This window comes from Hippocampus zosterae, chromosome 17, assembly GCF_025434085.1.
Source record: "Hippocampus zosterae strain Florida chromosome 17, ASM2543408v3, whole genome shotgun sequence".
NCBI classification, from domain to species: Eukaryota; Metazoa; Chordata; class Actinopteri; order Syngnathiformes; family Syngnathidae; genus Hippocampus; species Hippocampus zosterae.
In genome coordinates this window covers 4,516,014-4,541,706 of record NC_067467.1, presented here as the reverse complement: position 1 = coordinate 4,541,706, position 25,693 = coordinate 4,516,014, and the positions used below count along the sequence as shown (strand labels likewise).

At 44.6% G+C, this 25,693-nt stretch overlaps 1 protein-coding gene across 4 annotated transcripts in view; it reads right to left on the bottom strand.

Moving 5' to 3' along the window:
• LOC127590068 (uncharacterized) overlaps positions 1–25,693 on the bottom strand; it is a 164,151-nt gene that overhangs the window by 114,227 nt on the left and 24,231 nt on the right. For all 4 annotated transcript variants that reach the window (XR_007959542.1, XR_007959541.1, XM_052049494.1 and 1 more), the window contains exons 4-5: positions 16,681–16,838; positions 3,188–3,308 (exon numbers count right to left, since the gene is read on the bottom strand). Coding sequence is in view for 2 of the 4 variants with exons in the window: in XM_052049494.1 (XP_051905454.1) it covers positions 3,188–3,308; positions 16,681–16,838 (279 nt within the window). In the remaining 2 variants the exon portion in view is untranslated. The remainder of the gene's footprint in view (positions 1–3,187; positions 3,309–16,680; positions 16,839–25,693) is intronic.

Genomic DNA, 25,693 nt, shown 5'->3' with positions numbered 1-25,693 from the left:
AGCATCACTCATGAGCAAATTAAATTAAACATGAAATTGCCAAAAAGTTGTGAGATCTCTCACTTAATTGCAATTTTTTTAACGGACTACAGAATGACCACTCCACATAAAAGTCAACTGGCTCCAAATCACGCCTAACCTTAAAAAAGATAATCTGCGTGGAAAATGAATGGATGGAAACCAAAATGGCTCTACATCAGCGCATTCCGTTTCCGGCTTTTGAAAGCTTTCGAAGCTTTGAGAAAAAGTACAAAGAAGTGAGTCCACATAAATATTTGCTCATTACAGTGTTTGATGAAAGCGCATATCAATACCCATACAAAATCGATATGCGGATCGATCCGCCTGGAACTACTGTGAAGCGCACGCATTGTGCATTATTTGAGGAACCGCTGATGCATCACGCTCGCGGCGGTGTTCTTTTCGGCATCCGCCAGGCGACCCCTGCGGTGCTGGTCACCGTCCCGACGCCCTCGGGGTGCTGGACTGCGCACCGCCGGGCTGGCCTTTAGTGACATTTGTCATGTTTATCCAGTGTAAGCAAACAACAGCGCGTGTGTACGTGCGTGTCTTTTGACCTCTGTTCAGTGGGAATAATGAGAAGCAGAAAGGGCCGCCTCGAAGGCCAAACACAGATTCCTTTGAAGACACCATTGTCATGAATTTTTCTAGACAAACAGTGACCCCCCCCCCCCCCCCTTCCAACCTCCTGCCGTTTTGTGGTTCACTATTCACATTTTTTTTTCTGGAGATATTTTTTTTATCCTCTGTGAGAAACAACGACTGTAGATTCTCAAGAATAACAACAACAACAAAAAATCCCAACTCCAGACTCAAAATGGACCTATTCCAGACTGCTAATTCGGAGGAGTGGGGCAGGCTGGAACGGATTAATGGTACTCCCATTCATTTTCATTGGGAAAGATGATTTGAGTATGGGTCAACTTCTCAGTGTGGTCACATAAAACAAACAAATTTCTATTTCCAGGCATTACTGTAGTAATTGGTGTCAAGAAAGTCTATCTCTATTGAAAGTTTGAATGTTGTTGAGGAATTAAGATTAGCTTGGGTTGTTAGTGGAAGTTGTGCAGAATCATAGTCAGGCGCACGTGCACATGCAAATCCAGCACACAAAAAAATCCCTTAAGGCATTTATTTTAAGGATTATGTTGTCAGACGAGTTTGAAATGATATTCAAGTGATTTGGGTTCCAAAGTTAATGATATAATTATGGTTGCAATTATAAACATTTTGCAGGGGGCGTCAATTAACTGCTCCTTGCGGCAGGGCTTGCTCCCTCTCCCCCACTTACTGTATTTGTCCTCCAACAATGATTTTGTCTTTGTTGATCTCATTGCCGGCGATCGTCTGGATGACGCTTACGCTCGGGCTTGCCGGTTCCCCCGTGGCCAATTTCGCCGCCACAAATTAAACTGACATAACGGCCATAACGACAATTAATGAGCGGGATCAGGCGCTGGAATCTGCATGGGCGAGCACCTTCAGGCTCTCAAGCAGAGAGCGGGAACGTGTGATTTTTGATGATCAATTCAGCCTTTTTGTAATACGGTGTGACTGTGGTGATCACAGCTGCCTCCCAGCAACAAAGACATGTCAGTTCGGGTCAAAGACACCACTTTTCCTTTGATGTTGACAAATTGATCGAACCGTTTGGGGGACTAAAATTGCATTATCCGTTCACCCAAAAAAATAAAAATAAATTGTTTTTCTATGCATTCGCGTAGCACTGCCGATGCCATCTTGAACGGCACCTTTAGCGACAACCGCAAGCAGGATTCATATTACGTGCACAAAAACGCCTTTATGAGTACGTCGATGCCGCAGCCATGTTGGATGTGGCAAAGTGACGCAAATGGTAACTATGCTTCCTCCTTGGGAATGTATCATCAAGCTTGAAGACCCTGAATTTGTTTCATGTTCACCCCCAAAAAAATCTTGTACATTAGGGGTCACTAATGTTAAACAATGTCATTTTTACACAACTGTACATGAGGTCCATTGTACATTCTGAACAGCGCTTGATGTTCATGAAGGAAATATGTCCTTACAAATAACGGTTTGGTTCGTCAAAGGCGCTAATTTGGTTTTGCTGGTTAGAAAAACGTGACTAATCATCTTTACTTGCGACACAATGAAATGAATGTTGAGTCAGACTTGCCTTTGATGTTTCTAAAAACGTGTATGCTACCCTGTACACAAAAAAATAAGAATTGTCTTTGATGTTGAACACAGCAAAGTAACATAGTTTAAGTAATTAAACTCGGTGTGCTAGTATGATAGCAATTCCACTTTCATTGGTTCCCAAACACAATAATTGACTTTCAAAAAAATCCTCTTTGGATTCTTTTAAAACTCAACATTGTCTTGGGATGAGGGGGAAAACATGGCCAGTGGCTCTAACTCCCTGTAACGGATGAAAAGTTGCCTTTTCCTTCTTTCCAGTTGAGCTGCACGAACGCCGCCGCTGACAGGAGTACAAATAAGTGGAGCATTAGCTGGAATGGTGATTAACGCGAAGGGTACTGTAATGCTAAATGGCTCCGTAGAACATGGCGGAGACACACTCTGATCGCGAGATTTAATTAGATTTCCTCCGGAGACAAAAATGGCTCCCACTGAAAATTAATGACTTCCTTTTATGGCGCAACGTGCGTGTGTGTGTGTGTGTGTGTGTGTGTGTGTGTGGGAGAAGAAGTTTGCCCAAGTGACTCCTTGTGAAGACAAATGATATCAGCGCATCGCCACTTGATGAAGTCTACGTTGTGTTAGGTAAGAGAGGTGGCGGAGCGTCACGTGCAGATCAAAAGGTCTCAAGTCGTCACCTTTACGTTTCATGCAACTCCCAAGTTACCGGCGAAAAGAAACTTCATTCAAGTTGCCGCAAAATTTCAAGCATGTTATCATACCGCCTTGCAAGTCTTGAAATCCTTTTTCACTCATAACAACATAATTGATTTACACAGGAATTTCAACGACTCCCATAACATCGAATTACACCTTGAGAGGCGTTTTTAATGTTTTGCTCTTTTCAAGTATGCTAAACGAGGCCACCAAAATAAAAGGAACAGCAGCCCACTGCAAATTGCAACCATAATAGGATATATCACTTTCTTTTCATACCCGAAAAAGGCAGAGAATTTTTACTAGATTTCATGAAATGGCACACCTGAGAGCTTGCCAGCTTCTGCCTGCGGGTTGTCAGCCATCTTGTCCAGGTTGCGGGGCGTCGTCGGCATTCTGGACATCTGGCTCCTCGTCATTTGTCTGGACGACGCACACGCGCACACCTGCGCCCATAAAGTTGGCAAAGTCAGGACGGACGGCATGGGTATAGAGACGGAAGATATGAATTCGGACTGCCCCTGAAGGCAACACTGGAGTCTATTGTATTGGATGGATGGAAACAACGCGGAGATTTTGAGCTATCGGTCGGATGCGTGAGGAAATTCAATTTCGGATTGGGCCTGAAGGCTACACCTGATTTGGTTGGATTAATGGATGGCTTCATACGACTGTTCCTGAAGGCTACGTGCCAGACTCAATTAGACGGATGCACGGATAGGACGACGGCTGTCATGCTATGAAGGCAACATCTGACTGAACAGCACACGTGCTCCAAACTCAAGACTGTCCTCGAAGGTTAAGGCTGCTCAAAGAAACAGAAAGTCAAGCCACATTTTTACTTGATGAAAAATGTCACTTGCCGTTTATGCAGAGCCATCAACTTGCTCAGGGACAAGCCACGGGGGCAGCCTGGTGAACAGTCGCAACACGTCACCTGCCCGGGCCAGAACGACATTCCATTACATTTATTTGATTCATTCCAGATGAGCGGCACGAGAGCGAATCCCGCCGAGTCGGCTTTATCTGCACTAACCCGCAAACCTCCCCGGCGAGCGCCTGGCGGGCACAACAAAAGCGCTAAAGCAATTATGACGGCGCTTTATCGTCTCCACGGTGACCGGCGGCGGGTCGGTTGGTCGCCCCCCCGCCCCGTGCACGGGGGGGCTTAGCGCACATAAACACGGCGACATAATGGCAGCAGAGTCTGAGGAGGAGTTGGGCCTTTTTTTTTTTTTCTTTTTTTTTTGCAGATAAAACAGCGGCTTTGGGTTTGTCGCTCTGGCCACCAAACAATGCAAAACAAATATGGAGATGATTTGGCCAGATAACTGGGAGTTTCGTTCAATTTTCTTGTATCAACTACAAGATTGTGAAGTCTGCTAGCAGCCAAACATTTTTTTTTAACAGCAGATGGAAGATGAGTGGTGATAAACACTCGGCCTTAAAAGCCTCACCGAGTAGCACAAGCCTGACGACAACAAAGAAGAAAAGATGCATTTGCCTCGAAATCGTCCGACGTTTACAAATTGTTGTCAAAGATGATATCGTCTTTGATGTTCAAAACAAATTTGCCTGTGATCTTCACAAAAAACATGTATGTTGTTTGAAGCCCTTGTTTGTAAAACATACTGTATGTTGTTTGAAGACTAAGTTGCTGAATTTACATTCATTGAAGATATTTTCATGACCCTGCAATGTCACACCCTTTGTAAAATTCCACTCGGAGTTGACGAGGATGTGACTCAAAGCTTTCGCACTCGCCTTTAAACGTGAGCAGGTGCCAGTTTCCCCAACTGTCTTGCTCAAAGCTTCGCATGTACAGGTAGCTTTAGATGTTTCATATAATTGACATTAACCCTTTCAGGCACAGTGTTCACGACAGTGGACAGCCTATCGTGTTATCATGATTGGGGCATGAAAGGGTTAAGTTCAGTGACACTTCTCAATAATCGTTGACATTTCCAAAAACGCAAGGTTCATAACAGTCACAAAATGTTGTTTCTGAAAACATAAGCGTGGTTCACCGCAGTGTAAAATTGTCACTGGCATTCACAAAAATACAGACTCAATTCACTGGAGACAAAACTGCAGTTGATGTTGCAGGGAGTTTTTTTTTTTTTTTAAACTTTATGCCGTTTTCCCAAAACCCTTCACACAAATAAAACAAAGCAAAATGCCAAAACATAGTTCTCTTGCAAAAAGAAAACGAAACAAAAAAAAAGTCTAATAAGACTCTTCAAACCTTTGTAAAAAAATTATTTTTGTATGAAACTATGAACACAAGCCTCCTTCACCTTGTTGTCTTCTTCCTCGGCCTCTTCTAATTCTCCCTCCGCTGCACTCCGCACCCACCATCTTACCTGTAACTTTATTTATAGTGCTCAGGCTGATTGCAAAGTGAACTAATTATCGAAAACAGTTTTCACCTGTTGGCTGAATCGTGTGAACGCGAGCGGAGAATGGTGTGTGTGTGTGTTGATCATTTGGAAACTGAAAAGCAGTGAGCTGTGCTTGACGAAATTACAAACTCACTACAAAGCAGCGGTTGTGCTTTTAGTTTTGTCAACTCTGAGTGGTAGTTATGAAAGGCTTTATGAATTGGGCTACATGAAAGTCAAGACAGGACAAAAAAACAAAAACACACCTTCCAAAGTCATATATGGTCTATTTTTTTTTCATTTACATGTTTTACCTCCTCTCAAACAGACATTCAAATAAAAAAAAAACAATGCTATTTCCTGCAGTTGTATAAAAAGTAGGTCCCTGAGCCACAAGTACACACTACTTCCTTTTATTTGGTCGGGTTAAACAAGACCAAAGCTTACATTTTGACGTCGGTTGTTGCCTTCAGGGACTGGCTGAAATTATGAACGAAGGAGTTGGCGTCACACCGCGACGAAACGGCATCGCGATCGAGTCTCATAAAAGGCAAGAATCGTGTTGGAGCTGCAGAGCAGGCCTCGATGAGACACGGGACTTTATGAGCTCATTATTTATACCGATCATTGTCCAACGACCGATCAGCCGTCGAGCTGACTTCCTTCGGCGTCATATTGGGACACGGCTGGCCAGGCTCGCTGTCTGTCTTTCTGATGAAGACGCCCACTTAAACAGCAATTAAGATGCATTTCCCGGGCCCGCCGTATTATAATTTCCCGTTTGAGCCGCACGGGTATCAATATTCCGCTGACGTGACGGCTCAATCTTCCATCAGATGAAGGGCTTTGTGTGTGCATGCGTACATGCGCGTGCGTGTGCGCATTAGATGCATTCAAGGATTTCATACTGTCCCTTAAGGCAACACTTCGGATGGATGGATGGATGTATAAATGGAGGGACGATGGATAAGACAAAACAAAAAGGAACTAAGGTCCTACAAGATCATTTAAGCGAGGAAGATTATCATTTCAGATTGTTCCTGAAGGCAACACCTTACTTGACAGGGATCATGTTGCTGAATTTAAAGGAAAAAATAGACAGTGGAGATTATTTAGCGTGGTCAAAGCTATGTGAACTTTCTATTTACTGTGTCTTTAGTCCCTTGCTGTTGCTTCCCGGGAATGTTTATCTGCCCGTGAGGAAAGTTCTGAGTAAAAAGAGGGAAGTAGGAAGGAGGTACGTACGAGAGTATTTGAGGCTTGTTATTTTAGCCTCACTCACTCACACACACACACACACACATAAATAATGAATACTATGTCCAATCTCAAATTGCTTGATTGCTCGTCCAGAGGTCACAAATGAGTTAGCACATACCAAATTAGCGCAAACGAATGGCTAATTCAAGTTGAACGAAAGAGTCTCTTGCTAAAGTCTCGTGTTATGATCAGAGGTAACCGCAGATCTACGGGATGCAGCTCTCTCCTGGTGAGCTCATACTGCAGCAGCCAAAAGAAGGGGGGATGCGGTGGGGGGTGAGTGGAAAGTGAGGGGGGGGGGTTCTGAATAAAGGGGAGCATCAGAGAGACGGACGGAACAGCCACACACACACAAAAAGGCTTGGCGGAGGTAATGTGTCACACAATGGGGAGCCTGGCGTCTTTTGTCGGATAAAAAGTGTGACAAATCAAGATTTGTTTTACTACCTGTGCAATTCCAAATGAATAGTATTGGTACGAATCCCAAATACTGAGATGATAAATTGGTTAAAGCTAGAGATAAGGAAAATCTTTTTTTTTTTTTGAGGTTGCATAAGGTTTTCTTTGACTTTTCGCTAAAATTACTGCTACTCCATACAGCCACAACTCTACGACAAAGGCAAAGCCCAGCCATCCGTGAAACTTTCACCGGGTCAGACTCTCGCTGGTTTGTTGTTGTCCACGTGCGTCACTCCCGTTAGCGTGTTAGCACGTTAGCAACGTGCCGCATGGCGAGTGGGAACAGGACATCAGCGGGGAGCTTCCGTGACTTTCTAGACACGCCATCCTTTTTGTCACTTATCGTTCTCCCCGTGATATAAACCATGCATTGCGCGTGATGATTCTGCATAAAACACCAACACACCATTGACAACGGATACTCGATAAACCTAAAGTGCGTGTGTGCGTGTTGGTGTGTGTGTGATCTTCCCCACTGTCTTCACCACCTGCTCCAGACAACATCAACTAGACTCATTTATCTCACCACAGGACACACACACACACACACACACACATTGCCTGGCTAACGAAGTGGAATGCACTACTGTTGTGCGTGTGGCATATTTGCACCAATTCTGTTTATTTCCATTGTGCAGGGCGTCAGATGGTCATTGATAAAGGCTTCAAGGATGACAGGAGGATGGAAGGAGATCAGGAAATGAGGATGCGTGGGTGAAGGTACGAGGTTATAAGGAGAGGAGGATGGATGAAATGAAATCAGGATATGAGGAGGAACAGTACAAAGATGTCGTAAGATGAGGAATCGATGGTGTTTTGGATGGCAATGGGATGACGGAACGATACGAGGAGCCGGCTCACGAGGGTAGCTGGGATGGCATGCGATGAGGACACGAAGATGCACTGGCAAAACGACGACATACTTAAAGTGCATTGAGCAAGAAACCTCTAAAATGATTACCCCCCCCCAAAAAAAAATTGAAACATCAAAGACTCTCCCAGCAGTGCATCCATCCATCCGGCACGCAAAAAGAGTGAAAGGAAGCACATTGGAGAAGTGCGAGGCAAGCAGGAAATTGAATGTCAAGGACTCTTGTTTGCTCCTGACGGAGACGCTGGGGGGGGTGTTTGCCTGAAGGCGACGCGCAAACAAAAGAGAGGAGGATAAAAAAGTGGAAAAGGCAGAAGATGAATGGATAATAAATACAGATGGAGCGACAGAAGACGAATACCAGACGCATTCTCGTGTCACATTTTGACTTTTGTCAAGCCGCCAGCATTCTCAAGTCGTCCGCTTTTGTGTGCGTGTGTGTGTGTGTGTTGTATCTACATCTGCCTCTATTCGTCACACTCCAGGAGGATGCAAAGTTGACGGATGGACATAAATCCCATCTCCTCATGCGCGCGCACGCACGAGCAAGAATTTAAGTACACGAAAGGGGGACCCGCTCCATTTTTAGGCATTTTCAGTCTTTGTCCACCTCTCACGTTCCACCACCGTCGTGTTCTTGCATCTTCATCTCATTCCAAAAATTGGCCAAATCATTTGAAATCCATGACAACGTTTGTTTTGAATGACGGGTCCATAGAATGACCTCATCAACACATTTCATTGTACGTATTAAAGGAGACAAGGTGATGCTATTGATTTCTGTCTCATTAATAATGAGACCGGTTACAAGGGGACATAAAGGTGAAAATAATCGGCAAACTGTTTGGAGGGTCATAATCGGTTGAATTAATCAATTGGTTGGGCCCGAATGATTTTTCCATACTCATAAGCAACATCCCGATCACCTGAAATTATACTTTCATAACTTCATCTCATTCCATCACATCCGCATCGCGTGACACACGTTCACAACATTCTATCCTCTCATCAGCACATCCTCATCTCATTCCATCCTCATTTTGATGCATCCTCATAGCCTCATCTCTTTTCATCCTCCTCTCATTCCACATGAGCCCCATCGCATTCTGATCTCATTCCACCATCCCGTTCTCATCGCCTTGAATCCAAAAATCCTGCCACGTTTGCTTCCTCATGTTCACATACATCGCGGCCTCTAATCTATATTATTGGCTTGCATAATCACATCCTGATATCACTTCATTGCAACCTCATTTCCTCATCTCTCTCTCTCAACCTTCCCGCTCTAGCTGCATCTTCACATTGTCGCTCACTGTCACCGCCGCATCTTCACCCTCGCCTCTGTACGCACTCGCGCGGCTGAAAGAAAAGTGCGGATGATGTATGTTTTTCTTCCAACAAGGGCCAATTAGCTGAAGTTTGATGATAATCACGATGATGCTGATGATGACGAGCACATCCAACCTGAAGTAAATCACAAGCATAATGAAAAATTATGGTCCCTCTATCACGGCAATCACGCTTTTGTTGTGCTAATTACATTCAGCGGGATGAGTGCGGACCGAAGCCTGACGGTTACCGGGCGGGAGAAAAAGATGGATCTGTGCTAAAGCTCTCATGCTCTTCCCTCTAGGGCGCTCGCAGATTGGCATTTTTTTTTTTGCATGATTTATTGTATTACATCAATTTTTTTTTCCATCTGCTTGTGCATTTGTTTATGGATGGCGATGTGTTTAGCCACATGTGGGTTTAGCGGCAACGAAAAACAAGTCCGAGTAAATTAATTACGGAAAACTGATACTTACAAAACACGCTCAGAAAATAATAAGCACCCCCATGGAATTGGAGCACCGGTGCCGCAATAGCAATAACTAAGAGTTGATACTATTGCCATGCAACTTCTAGGTTCATCGTGATAGATTCATACGAGTGCCATGTCGATTTTCTTCTAGAGCAGTGGTGAGCAAACTACGGCCCGCGGGCCGAATCCGGCCCGTTGGTCTTTTTAATCCGGCCCGCCGAAGGTTGATCCACAATTAAGGTTCAATATGAATGATTGCATTCATTTCAATTGGGCTTATAATGACAGGCATTTCACGCTAAGTCGAACTTACTAACGTTATGTGGCTACAAAGTCCAACTTGCCATATTCATACTTGTGCTGTGCGGCTGCAAAGTCAAGCTTGTCACAGCGATAAGAATCCCATGCAGCTACAAAATCCAATTCGTCGGAGTCCTACAAGTGCCATGCGGCCGAAAAGTCCAATTTGTGGAATTCCAGCTCGGGCCATGTGGCTGCTCAGTCAAGCTTGTCGCATTTAAAGAAGTGCCACATGGTTGTACAGTCCAACTGTCATAACCATGCTAGTGTCATGTGGATGGAAAAAATGGAAAAAGTCCAACTGCTTTAATTGATGCTATTGTCATGCAGCTGTTGTAATCATTGCCATGCGGCAGACACACACACAAACACACACACAGATACACTAGTAATTTGCTTGCGCTTGGAGAAATCCCCGTAGCCAATTTAGTAGATGCTAAATGTAGCCGCACAGCATTAGCGGGAATCTGACGAGATGAACTTATCGTCACATGACACCGGTAAGAATGTAAAAAGTTCCATTTTAATAGTGGCTAATGGCTAACATCTGACTGCTAAGGGCTAAGAAATTGCTTTCGAACTGTACCCAAAGATCTTCATTTTTTTTGCATGCTCACTATTCATTTTCGGTTCCATTGAATGGCGTCAGTCCTTACTTTCGTTTTGACTTCTGGCCTTGTGCTGCTATAGGGTGAGGAGGCTGCTGGGGGGATTTCCCACAATGCACCTGACCACTCCCCCCCCCCCCCCCCCCGCCATCTGCTCACATTCATCCTTCATCCATCTTAGTTACTTACTCTGCATCTTCCGTGCTCAGAGCAGGTGCTCCTGCAAGGCTCACTTCTATTATTCACTTGCTTTCCTATTAACGCTTTCGCATTTGGTTACACTCGCTTATCATCAAACACTCTTTGCTCGAGGCAGACGGACCCCCAAGCCCGAGTTTTCGTCATGCTTTTTGATCGCGCACGCTCCGCTTTGGTGAAGCTTTGCAATGCTCCTCGGTTGAAAGCATGAGAGGCCGCTTGACACTGGGATTAATCCAACAAATCGGGTTGCTGCAGCCGAATAGCACTAGTAGGAAATAAGTTGGACTTGTCAGATGCATGGCACGAGTATGAATCTGATCATGTTGAAGTTGGCCAACTGAACTTTGGTGCCCCGATAGAACCAATACGGATCCCAAAGAAATGTGAATGGCAGTTGCATGGCACAAGTAGGGACTCTGACAAATTTCATTTTGCAGCTCCGCAGCACTAGTATGAACCTGCCATGATGTATTTAATGATGACTGATTAGAAGCTGAGAGTAATTAAAGTCAAAACTCATTTCTTCCCCGTCACAGATAAACAAACTCTGAGTCCCAAAGGCTGAGAAAAGATATGAATATGAAAATAATTCCACATTGTACTCCGAGGACAATAAATAATCATTAAGAAAAGATTAATTCATTACTGACATGCTGTGCTCTCTTTTGTGCCGTACCAAAGAGTTAAACACAGCCTCTTGTATCATTGTTAGTATTATTGTTATTTGTAGTAGTAGTTTGCAGTACTGACAACATTGAGTTTTGTTGGTCCTGAACGTTTTTGTGAAACAGCTGTTCGGTCTCGGAATTGATGAGTGTTAAATATTTTGTAAGTTGTGTGAAACAGGTTCAACAGAACGCGAAGCAGATGGACATGTTAGGGCAACCTCGACGTAACATCCTGTGTAAAGTTGACACCGTCAAAATAAAAGCACACAGCGTAACAAAGTTTAACCATACATTATTGCCAATGGGAAATATTGCTTTGGTTTTCGCACAATTCAGCTTCCCGAAAGAATTCATGACAAAAACCGAGGTCCCGCTTCACTTTTTTAGTTTCGGTTGCGTGAAGTGTTTCCCTACGAAATAGTAAATGTTTTGGTGGAATTATCTCTTCCGTGTTTTGCCTTCAAGCGCGTAGCTAACTTCTGCTGTGAGGTGAGAGCATTGCTATATCTGCGGGAACACCCGTAGGGATCCAGTTGCATCTTGGGATATCTCAGCCAGTTTGAGTCCCAGCGCTTTGCCTGCCGGGCAGAGAGACATGAAGAGGTCGCATAGTTACAGAGGACTCCGGGGAACACAACAAGAGAGGAGAGAGAATCTCATCTGTCAGTTATGAGTGGAAATGACTGTTGAAAAGTACATGGGCGGTAGGAAAAGTAGGATATTGTACCCACATGGCACTAGTCGTAATTTGGCCAGGTTGTATTTTTCAGCCGTGTGGCATGAGTATGAATCTCACAAGTTGAAATTTTCAGTGACACTAGTAAGAAATTTCATTGCATGGCATGAGCCTGAATCAAGTTTACAGCCACATGGCACCAGTATGAAGGTGATAGGATGAATCTTTGCAGCCGCACGGTCGTAGTTTAAATTTGATAAGTTTGACTTTAAGGCGCTTATAAATAAAATGTATTATTATTATTATTATTATTATTATTTAAAAGCCAGTGGCACTAGTACAAGTCCAAGTGGGACTTTTTAGCCAAATAGCGCTAGAAAGAATCTGAACAAGTTGAATTCTTCAACCACATGCCACTAGTATAAATAGCGTGAGATTTTACAGCTGCATGGCACTAGTGTTAACTCTGTTAGACTTTGAAGCCGCACGGTCATAGTTTATATTTGATAAGTTTGACTTTAAATGGCAGAGGCACTAGTACAAGTCCAAGTGGGACTTTTTAGCTAAATAGCGCTAGAAAGAATCTGAACAAGTTGAATTCTTCAACCACATGCCACTAGTATAAATAGCGTGAGATTTTACAGCTACATGGCACTAGTGTTAACTCTGTTAGACTTTGAAGCCGCATGGTCATAGTTTAAATTTGATAAGTTTGACTTTAAATGGCAGAGGCACTAGTACAAGTCCAAGTGGGACTTTTTAGCCAAATAGCGCTAGAAAGAATCTGAACAAGTTGAATTCTTCAACCACATGCCACTAGTATAAATAGCGTGAGATTTTACAGCTACATGGCACTAGTGTTAACTCTGTTAGACTTTGAAGCCGCATGGCACTAGTTGTAATCTGCCAAGTTGAACATGATGCTGGTAGGAATCCAATAAGATGAACTTTTGTATCTGCATGGCACTAGTGTAAAGCTGTCAAATTGGATTTTGATGACACGGGGCACAGTAACAATGTATCGCTGTATGGCACTGGTATAAATCCAACAAACTCGACTTTGTAGCTGCACGACACCAGTAGGAGTCTGCCAAGTTGGACATGGCACAAGTGGGAATCCAACAAGTTGAACTCTGCATCCACCTGGCGCTAGAATAAAGTCAACAAATTGGATTTAGGAAGAGTACTAATAAATCTGATAAGATTGGTTTTGTAGCCACATGGCACTAGTATGCATCCATAGCTACATAGCACTGGTATGCCGCCAACATGTTGGACTTTGTAAACATTCTAAAAGGAGCCTTTATCTTCCCTTGATCTGCACACTGTGTGACCGAGTGGTGAAAAAAGTGCCTCAGACTGTTGCGTGCGTCGCGCTGAAAACTCGTACTGTCTTTCTTATTGGTTTATCTCCCTAACATCGATGCAGTTTAGCGTAATGCATCGCCGGCGCTTTTCTTCAAGGCGCTCGCCAAACACACACCCTCCGCGCGCCCTCGCCGCCTCCCGGGGAGACGCCGGCGTTCATCTGTTTCTTCCGTTCGCTCGCTGGTAAGCACTTTGGAAGTTGACAGCGGCCATCCTTCACCGGGCTTCACCATATGCTGCATGGCTGTCACCCAGAAGAGCGGCGCGCACGTTCCAGAGGCTCCCCCATGCATGCTTCATGCACCGGCGCAATAACACACAGCTATTTGCACTTGCAAGGCACGAGGAACAGTCTGACAAGCTGCACTTTGGCACCAGAGGTTGGGTAGCGTAGACAAAAATGGGATTCCAGAGTAATGCTACTTTGAAAATATGATTCATCCATCCATCCATTTTCCGATCCGCTTTTCCTCACAAGGGTTGCGGGGGGTTCTGGAGCCTATCACAGTCGTCTTCGGGCAGTAGGCGGGGGACACCCTGAACTGGTTGCCATCTGCGCTCACACTTACAACTAGGGACAATATTGAGTGTTCAATCATGCATGTTTTTGGAATGTGGGAGGAAACTGAAGTACCCGCAGAAAACCCACGCAGGCCCGGGAAGAACATGCAAATTCCACACAGGGAGGCCAGAGCCGGAATCGAACTCTGCACCTCTGTACTGCGAGGCAAACATGTTAACCACTGGAGCACCGGGCCGCCTTGTTTCAATCAGTGAAAAAAATGACTCATGTAAAAGTAAAAATTACTCCTACAAAATAAGAGTGTGTAATTATTCAATGAAAAAATACTGCATAACCGAATTTTTAAAAAGAGGATAGACATCAAATACAGATGAAAATATAGATGATATGAATATGCTAATTTAGATATTGCCCAACAATATCATTTTACCTAGCGGGCACATTACACTGGTATGAATCTCATAAGTTGGACTTTTCAGCCACATGACACTTATGAATCTGACGATTTAGGCCTTTTCAGACGCGTGGCACCAATATGAATGTGGCACAACAGACTTTGCAGCCGCACGGCACAAGCACCAATCTCACAATTTGGATTTAGTGGCCACATGGTACTCGTAATGAACCTGATAAGTTGGACTGTGTAGTCATGCACGGAAAAGTCTGAATCTGGGGACATCAACGGAGTAGTGTGAGGAGAGAAGAGGAGGCAGTAACAGAGAGCAGGGCGGGGGTGGGGGTGGGGGGGTGTATGGAGGGCACTGAGGCAAGGCAGACAGCTGAGCGAGCAGCCAGTTGAAGTCAGAAGTGGGCGGCAGCGGGAGATGAAAGCGATTTGGGTTTGAATGGGAGATGAAGGGAGGAAGTGGAGGAGATGACAGAGGATGGAGGAGAACGAGGGAGGGGGAGTGGGTGGGCGGCGGGGTTCTCAGATGCAGGACGGGACCATCTGGACGAGATCGGCGCCAGGTCTCCCACAGTAAACACTCGGCCTCCGACGGACTCCAACAGACTTTTTCGGATCCGAGCGTCAGCAAACTGCATGCGGGATAACGCTTGAGGTGGTCACAATTGCACCCGAGTGTTGTGTGGCGTTGGTGCCGTCCAGTCCAGCTTGACAGATCCAAACAAAAGCCAATTCGTCCCAAAATCCATTGATGTCTATTTATACTAGAATCTTAAAAAAAAAAAAACATCCAAACGTTCTCATCAACACAACCGATATTTACAGACGAGGGGGCGGGGCCCCGAGGAGTTCTCGCCATGTCTCCCACCGCCCATTCAAGCCAGCTTCAAATTCACATTCCGACGAGACACACCTCCGCAAAACACAAAGCCACGCACACACATGCACGCACACGCACACACACAGCGGTTGATAAAAAAAAAAAAACGTTAGAATTTCAAGTCACGTTTCTCCCGCAGGCTTCATTAGGATTGTTTTAAACAGCCTTTCAAACATTAATGGTCGCCCGTGTGGTGAACCGGGCATTAACATGGCCGCCGTCCCTTCACCTCGGCAATGAGACAAAGAACCGCTTGACCTCTGCCGCCCCCTGTGTTACCGCCGGCAAACAGCAGGGGAATGTCCAACGATGAGGAACGGCAAGAAAACAGAAGTGAGCGGAATAATAATCAGGCACGCGGCACGGTGAGGCGTTACAGTATGGCTGATGATGATGGTGGTGACGGACATGCTAAGGACAGGTGGAAACTCTCAGGACGGGATATCTTATCTTATCTTATCTTATTCCTATATACTCACATGCATCCATTGATATACTGTACACAAACATAAACAGAGTATGCACACTTTTATACACTCATGTACGTACACAGACACGCACACAGGGAGAACATGCAAATTCCACACAAGAAGGGCGTAGCCGAAATTTAAACCACCCCCCCTCCCCCTCCCAAACCTCAGAAATGTGAGACAGTCATTCTAACCACTACCACCCTGTGCTGGTACGTTGATATCAATCAATATTGACACGAACGCTAATTGGCAGCATGTGACTCGCGAGGATGCTCCCCCCCCCAAAAAAAAGTTTGTTGTGAGTCACGGCTATGGAAACAGGAAGTGGAGCCCGCGGGGAGCTTTTAACACTTCACAGGAAGGAGGGGGAAAAAAAACTCTCACTTTCTCTCTTTGCTCGTTCTCAGTGAGGAAGAAGTGAGGAATTGACGGGATAAAAGCATGCCCAATTATCAGGCTTTCATGGAGTGCCAATTATCCCTCATAGTGGCACACAACAACTTGCTATGCAAGTGTTAAAAATACGTAATCGGTTATATACTGTTCTACTCATTCCTGCTTACAACTCTTCGGCACTGACGTCTCAGTTTTGTGTAAAAAAAAAAATAAAGGGGGAAGCTAAGTCAAAATCTGTGTTGTATGATAAAGTCATCAGACTTGAATTTAATATAATTAAATATAAAATATATTATTATATATATAATATATATTATATTATATAAAATATTCTTTTTCCTTAATTTTCAGAGTTGCAAGTCAACTTTGCCAAATGACTCTTGGGCTGATTCAGATTTTCGGGTTCGGTTCAGCAACAGGTAGATTTTTTTTCTGAAATGTGATCGCTATAAATTACACACACACACACACACATGCACACGCACGAATCCCGACACGCAGCTCAGTGTGAGCAGCATCGAAATCTCCTGCAAGGCTGTGAGCTCACCGGCGAAAGAGGAGGATTGACGGCGGAGTGCGGTACGAGTGTCCTGATTGCGGGAGGTCCTCCGTGTAATCCCCTCGCTGGCAGGCTGGCGCCGTGCACACACACCGACACATACGCGTGTGCGCTTTGCTCAGTCGGCAGTGGTTCATTCGTTGACGCTGTAAGGAATAGCAAAAAAATAAAACATTTTCAAACAAAAGATCTGAGTCAAAGCTCAGCAAGTTTGAAAGGTTATAACTCGCTGCTGCCCCTAGTGGTCTGGTAGATAAAACACGGTTGCAGGCTAAACAAGCAAAATATTTGAAAGCGAGGATGGTTTTGTAGTTTCATTTTTTTAAAGGTAGAAAGGCATAGTTTCCATTAAAAAAAGACAATATTAGAAGAATAAAATTCTGGTGTTAAAAATTGACTTCCCTTGGGCTGTAATATAATATTTTGATTTTCTCGTGGTCAATTACATTTATCTTATAAGATTAATTCTTTCATCATGGCAAAATTTGCTAGTGGAAAAAAAATGTTTTTCTCATCACATTACAATTTTTATTCTGTACAAATGTGAATTCGTTACCCAGTCTGAATTACTCTTTTCCTCAAAAACAGATGGCTTGTTCACTCCAAAGGAGAGGTCACTTGGATTAGGAGCAGGTTGGTGGAGGGGGAAAAAAGAAAAAAAAAGATTTGAGTTCGGTATCCCTGGAGCCAAAAAGTTTGAGAACCCCTCCTTTAAGACCTCTTTTAAAAGGCATTTGAAAGGCAGCGATCGAGACAGGAGCCGCGCCAACGTGAGGTTGACTGTGACTCGACGGGGCAAGAGAAGACTTGCCAAAATGAGGAGCCTTCTCCGGGCTAACTGGAGACTCAGCTGAGACTTTGACAGCAAGCTCACCTGTCACACCGACGTGACGTGTGTGTGTCTATCTCTGGATGTGCCTGTGCCTGCGCACGAATGTGTGTGTGTGCTCATTTTGTGTACATATGAACAGGTATGCAAAAATGTGTGATGTGTGTGTGTGTGATCTCCAGCGTGTCATCAGGAAGCGACGCCACTGGCAGAGAATCAAGCTCAGGATCGGAAACGCCAGCGCTCACTCTGGCAGTGAGTCGGGCCAAGATAGCAGGAGTGCAACCACGCCGACAGAATACCAACAACATGACGTGAGCAAAATGTGGGATGTGTGTGTGTGTGTGTGTGTGTGTGGGAGGGGGTATTTTAAGCCTTAAAAGTGTGTTCCTGTTGTTAGTGTGATTTGATGCAACTGATGTCTTCAGTGTCGCATGTTTTTCACAGTTTCTCACAGTGTGAGAGTGATGATTCCTTGAATGTAGAATGTCAGCTACCACCCTAATGAGGAAAAGCGCAATTTTAAAAAAAAATGGACGGGTGGATGAATTTGCGCAGCCTTGCAGCATCGATGCATACTCAGAATCAATTCAGAGTGGAGATTTGCGGGTCTCCGAGTTGCACTTTGAGGCTTCCATGAACCAGCTTTCTCACCCTTCTCAAGAAGGAGTGAAGGTGATGAGCGAAAGTGAGAAAAACGAGGCCCGCGCTGCCAATATTGGTGGGGGTTGCAGACAGCGGGAGCGCCGCCAGCACGTTGAAAGCCAGCAGAGCATCCATATCCCAGTTAGAGGTGCGCAGTTGCCAGAAGCCCATCACAAGATGGGCTCCTGGCTTTCCTGTCACACATCTGGCATTCATCCCTCTAACACTTTAAAGCAAACGCACCACACTTGCATCCGCATCCCCCTCTTCCATCGCCGCTGCCCCCAAAAAGCGATTGATGCGGTCGTCCAGTTTGCAATGCGCACTCGCTCGTCTCTCTCTCTCCCGCTCTGAGACCTGAAGGGTATTGAAGACCGAGCTCTACGTACTGGTGTCAGCACAAAGATGGCTATTGACAGGCGTTCCGCTAGCATCAATAGCATCCGATAATGTCAAGACCGGACCGTAGCTTGTGTCTATTAGCCAAATCACTTCTTCCGCGAGCTACTGCAGAGGCAACGGAGAAAAATCACTAGTGCTAAAAATACAAACACAAGGCGTGGTCCGGTGGGATCTTAACGAGGAAAGTGTAGGATACAAACAACCTCGCGGCAAAAGATGACTTTTCATCTCAGGGGCGGGAGTAGCGCGTTAAACCCGGGAGGAGAAATGATGTGGCCCTGCTGAGAGGATGCAAGGACGTTCCCGAATGTGTGTGCGCGTGTGTGTGTGTGTGTGTGTGTGTGTGTGTGTGTGCGTGTAATTGGATGGGTGTGGGGTATCGGGTTTGTGGGCTACTTCTGGAATCTGTCTCCATTTGCAAGGAGCTAGCGTCACAACATTCACACACAGCTCCCAATCAGCCGTGAGTGATGCGCGCGCTCTCACACACACACACACACACAGGCACACACACAGACAAACGTGGGATCATTAGCTTCCTTTGACAAAGCTGCCATTGTCGTACAACCATTACTGCGTTATTTCGCTCCGTCAACAATGTGCTCTGTGTGCTCAACGACGATGCTGTTTTGCATGATGGTGCGGTGTAGCGCGTCGTGTTGACAGTGCGGTGAAGTGCAGTGCAGCAAAGTGTGTTGCTACGCAGCGTCAAGAGTTCGGTGAGGGGTGCAGGTGCAGCTAAGGGTGGTGGGATGGAGGGCAGTGTCCCGTGTTGGGCGCGAGTGTCGCGTTCAGCATGCAAGGTTGCAATGTGGTTTGTTGTGGTGCTGGACGCCACAGGTGGCAGCCAGTCACAGACTAAATTTCAAATAAGTCAAGTCATATCATCTACAAGCTCATGTCGATAATGATGAAAAAAAAAACTCCAAAGGAAATATTGTGGAGTAAAAACTCAACAAAAATGTTTATTGAAAAACATTTTTTTTAAAACATCCAGAAATCCAATATAAGTATGGAGGACAGTCCTCTGACTTGAAAGTTCAATAAGCGCAGTGTATGATACTGTTTTTAAAGTTAGCTGCATCGCAACATTAACGCGCTAAGCTAGGATGACCTTGACACTTTGGGCTGAGTTCAGTTACAAAAGCAGGGAAGCCGTGGACTGGTGATGCTTTTTTTTTTTCTAAGATGCCTCGAGGCAACGTCGCTTCTCGGCGACCACAAATCCCAAACGACCGGTCGACCTCTCCTCTTCCGGCTAACGACCGTGCTGTAAATACATTTAAAATCAACCCCAGAAGCTGATGTATCAAATCAACGGACAAGGACCAACGATTTAAAAAACATTTCCATTTGTAAAAAGGTAGTGGTTTTTTTCTCAAAGCATTTTTGTTTTTAATCTATTTCGTGAACAAAAGTTGTTTTTTTTCTCAATTTTCGTGAAGTAAAACAACATCGTATGGTGAAGCGGTATCGTAACTGGAATACGGTAGCGGCCTGCATTGCACGGTGAAGCGCAATGCAGTGGAGGTGTACATTCAGACTTTCACATACTGGATGTCATCTCTGTACCATCCAGCTCATCCTTCCCTTAATCTCCTGAGAGCGAAACGACCTACAGTGTGAAACCGCCACATCCCCCCAACCCCCCCCACCCCCTTAGGCTGCAGTCTGCTGTCGTGAGGCATCGCAAGCTGCCAGAGCATACGCCGCCCTGCCAGCCGGCTTTTCTTAATTAAGACACTTTGTTTTTATTTGTCCTCCCTCTTTCCTTTTGCCACAGTCCTAAATGAAATTGGATTCTAAATGATCCATAACCAAGAGAGCAATCTTTACTAAAAGCACCTCCGACGTGCCGGCAGTCGAGTCGAGGGGCCCCGGCGTTCCCCCGCTGCCGGCCCCAAAGGGGATTGCGGGAAGATTGGAGCGACGCGGCGCACGACATTTATGGCTGAGAGCCCCCTCAAGACGCGAGCGGCGAGAAGATGAAGGAAATGGGATCCTCTTCATTTCACTCGGAAAGCCGGAGCTCTCCCTCGCTCGTTTAGCGGAGGCGAGGCGCGTGCAAACGGCCGAGCGGGGAAGTCAAACATCGTCGATGTCTGTTTATTGCGCACGCCCCCCCTCCGCATTACACCATCAAACGCGGTCGGCATAGTTCATCACCGGAGCTGGTGGGATGAAGAGCCGCGGTGAGGTGTCAAGTTTGTTAGCGTGAGGAAATTATTTCTTCCCGTGCTTGAACTGCACCAGCTCGCACCTCTTTCCAGTTAAGGGCATTTATCAAACAGCACTTCCTCCTCCTCGTCCTCCTCTTGGAGAGAAGAATGACTAAACCTCGTCTCGGATCCTCGCAAAACATGTACGAGCCGCACCTTCAATGAATCCCCTATCTTGACATTTTGTTTCATACATTGGGCGCACAGCATAATAAGACGCAATCTACAATGCATCCACTAGATGGAGCAACGCTCAAAGAAACACCAACAGAACGATCAGATGTCAGTAAAACTTATTTAATAAAGCAGCGACACAGTTCACTTAACCAACAGCAAGTTATAACATTGACTCGTTAACGTTGAACTCTCTTGCCGCTGCTCTATTTCCGTGTTCAACTGCGTAATCGATCGAGTTTGAACTCTGCCTTGTCAGCATGTTTCGAGCAAGGAGCCATTTTGAGGGTTGAAATATTACCCTAATGATCATACACAAGGCGCATCGGATTTTAAGGAGCGCTGTGAGCTTTTTATAACTCATTCAGTACCAGCCAATTCTGGACCAAGTCTGAAAAGACGTTTAAAACCGTCTTTGGGAGTGAATGAGGAAATGAAAGGTTTTTAGGTGTGCCTTTTAGTGCGGAAAATACAGTATGTTGGGGTCAACAAAGACACTACAATGTTTACAAAAAACACAACAGTAGCTTTGTCAGACTAAAAAAAATGACATACCATTCAGTCATCAAAGACTAACCTGTGTTTAATGTTAACAAATCGCGTAGGTAAGGCTTGTCAGAATATTTTTTTTCCCCCCCGGCTGTTGGTAATTGTGTATATTTGGGTCATCAAAGACATAAAATTGTCATTGATGTTGGAATTTGCATAAGACTCAAATTTCCTTAATATTTACAATTGGAACTGTTAAGGCCATCAAAGACACAACGTTGACTTTGATGTTTAGAAAACACATCCATAAGGGTGGGCAAAGACTAAATTGCCTCGACATTTACAAAAAACATGGACATCAAAGACTCATTGTGTTCTTAGTGGTTGAGTCTGCTCGACGTGAAAATAGTCTTGGACACAAATGTTCTCCTCAAGCGTTGGTGTCGAGTTTGTTAAGGAGGAAATGATTTCTTTCTTTCTTAAGCGCGCACCACCCCCATTTAAATACATTTATTAAACACCTCCCCCTCCTCAGAAAAGCCCGATAGCCGGCGAGAAGTCACATCTGCTCCTCGCTAATTCAATCCCACACAAGTTTGCTTTCCCCCTGCTCTCTACATAACCTAATTAAAAGCAAAACGCAAGAATTTGGGGAAAGGCGCCGCTCATTTCACATTCATCAAGGCGCCCGAGAGAGTCCCGAAAAAAAAAGGGGGGGGGCTGGGATTTTTTAATTTATTTTCTTTTAATTAAAATGAAAATTGTCCTATTCCGACACTACATGGAATGATATACAGTATTTACAGCCAGCGAGCCCATATGGCAATCAAGTGCTCACGTTATTAGACACACTGGCGGGGGAATTAGACACGCGTCTCACCTCCAATATTTACACAGTTCCGGACTCAGGTGTGACGGCACTTTTTCCATTTGGAAACTTTGACAAATACTCCACAACTCGGTGTTTGACGTACAATCAAGCGGGAAGGGGCGAAATGATTAAAACTGGAAAAAAAATGTTTAAAGAAATACAAGTGTTGTTTCTAAAGTGTGTGTCTTGTTATAAGGTAGAGATTTTTTTTTCGTGGATCATATATGTTTCAAAAATAAATAAATAAAACAACTGTGCTGAGCACAAAAACTGCCCCCCGCCCCCGATCCAACGCCAACCTTTACAATTAATATTGCTTTGGCGCAGTAGATCGATCAGTTGTGGCTGCAAAGGACCGCGGAGAAATACTACAGACATTTCACCTCAACAACCTTAGCCATCACATGTGGATTAGCATTTCAAATAAATAAGTACATAAATAAAGAGATAGATCATTCTTGTAACCCAAGCATTGGGTCAGATTAAAACTCTTGATGACTCTTCATCGATGAGTTAAGAATATGGATGGAGAGATCATCCCACTGGAAAATATACAGATGATCGACTTCGCTCCAGGCTGCCATCTTGTAACGGGTCATTCTAAATCAATAAGGCCCACACCACAATCATCCGTGAAAGGAGCTAAGAAAAGAAGGAGCGACGCGTCAAAATCAATAGGTTGCCTTCCTCATGACCAGCGGAGATGCGATTGTTTTGGTAAACAAGTGAAGACTTGTGACGACATGGGAGGACAGACTTCAAAGGCAGTCTTTCGATATTTATATTCTATATTTATTATATAATTTTTTCCCCCTCTTTTTTATATTTACCTAAGTGCTGTTTGCTTGAAACTGGCCTTTCCTCTTAATAAAGGCCCATAACAAAAGCACAAAGAACACAAAAAACAACAGAGAGAACAATTTCACAGGGCCGAGCCTGAGATGAAAACCCGGCGAATGACAACAGTGTTTTACACGCTGCCGCTCTTTACAGCCGCGACGTGGCGGCTATAAACAAACGACCTTGGACACTGACAAAACGGCTACAGTCAATCAAAACAAATGCTATGCCTGTGCAAACAACAATATTGCAAATATAAATATATCCCACCAAGGGATGTCTAATCCCAAGTGACTTCGCGGCGGGTTAACGAGTTTATAAAATCTTAAAAAGAGAAAATGACGAGCGATGCTGAAGGCCACCTGGAATATTTCCACACCACATCCAAATAGTCCTGGCCATGGGAAACCTCTAATCAATACATATCGAATCAAATTTGATGTCATGTAAATTAGATTAAGCGAGGCTTGACCATAATCAATTGACATGCCCGTATTTATAGGATTTGGGGGGGGGGGGGGGGGGAGAATTACAAGTCAAGTCAACAGTATTTATAGAGCACTTTCAAACAGCCATCGCTGCATACAAAGTGCTGTACATGGAGCGATTTAACACACAATAAACAGTAAGACGAAACAAGACAAATATGAGAATAATTGACGATAAATACATTAAATACAGACCAGAAAATGGTTCTTAAATACTTAAATTGGACTTTTGGTGTTTTGTAGAATATCGTTGACTGACGCCTGTCTCGTGTTTTTGTTCGAGGGGTGCACACAAGAATCGGACATGTTTCTGTATAAGCCTACATCCTTGAAATATTTTCATCGCAACAATTGCAAAATCCCTTATTATTTTTTCCCCTCATTTGGTATCCTTGACGACACCGGCGGCATTGTAGGAGCGAAAATCCGGTTGGAACAAACACACATAAAGGATACACACGCGCGTGCACGTGAACAGGCATTTCAAAGCAGTCTCAATCTCACATGTTCCGCAGCCTTTCAGTCATTCACGAGGTCTCAGTTTACGGCTTCCTTCTCTATAGAAACTACACATTCCACACTTCCACGTGGCTGCCTAATTAATGGACTGAAAGAGGGGGAGAGAGAGAGAGAGAGAGAGAGAGAGAGAGAGAGAGAGAGAGAGAGAGAGAGAGAGAGGAAAGTTCCCAGACCGGAAAAAAAAGTGACAGAATGAGGAGTGCGGCCAAAGAGCGAGTGAGACCTCTGTCTTGATTAGAAGAGCTGTGGAAAGGAGAGCAAGGCGAAACGCCTCACTGGTGGCGTTTGCACCGAGTCCGACAATCAAATATGAATCAGAGCAGTAGCGCTGATTTGCAAGTAAAATGATCTGTCCCACCTGCCTCTTAATTAGTTGCTTGCAGCAATGACACGTCGTCGGCGTGCAGGGTGAAACGGTTTAGAAAAGGGTGGGAACTTGCAAAATAGTCCCTGGCGGTGATTGGACGATGTTGGGAGGAGTAGCCAATCACATTTCAACCGCCTCGTTGCGCAATAAGCCGTGGAAGTTTACGGACAAAAATTGTGAGTGTAAATTAAGATACGAAAATGTGAGTGCGAATTGAAGACGACGAAAATGCTAATTTAGATCAACGTCAGTACAAATTGAGACTTGCGATGTGAGGTTAGATGAAAAATTTAAGCACAAATGTGAGCGGAAATTAAACAAATTGGGTTACTTCAAATCAAAATGGCTGACTTCATGTTCAATTTTGGGCATTGAATTGGATTGGAAATACACAATTACTGAAACTGTTGTCGAAGCATTTTTTTTTCTCATTTATAGAAGACACACACACACACACACACACACACACGCTAGACTAAAGTGCCCATCTGTAGTCACAACACACAAACATTCACGAGGCACAAGGCGCAACAACGTCAACTTCCGGGTCACCTTGAACCATGACAGCTCGACAACACGCTGAGGCGACGTCACCGAGGTTTACACCCGAGATGGCAAACGCGTAGATAAATCAAAACAAACCTGTCGCACTTTCCCTCCGGTTTTTCTTTGAACAATGTTAAATGTGGCCAGGTTGTGAAGGTTCCATTAAAAGCGGACAAGAGTGCTGCACTTGAGGATTAGCGAGTCTGACCCCCATTTTGGAGAAAGCATCACGCCGCCAGTGTTGGTGCTGCTTGGCCAAATGACACAATGAACAGCACACGGATGTCAACACACAAATGAAGCAAAAAAAAAGTTTTCTTTTCCCAGGGATTTTGTTTTAAAGTCCCATCCTCATTTGCCGTTCGTGCGCCTTGACATTTTTCCCAATGAAACATACACTGTATGCGATTTAGTTCAATAAAGTTTGAAAAACACAGCACTCACAAATTAACACACATCACGCACCTTTACAGCTCATAAGCATCATTTAATGGGCCGATCATGTTCGTATGCGTTCTTTCCTGACCCTCCAGTTGCCGCTAATTTGCCGCAACGCTGTTGACAAGCACCTCGTCATTAAGTCTGCAAGGTTGACGCCTGTGCTACGCGATT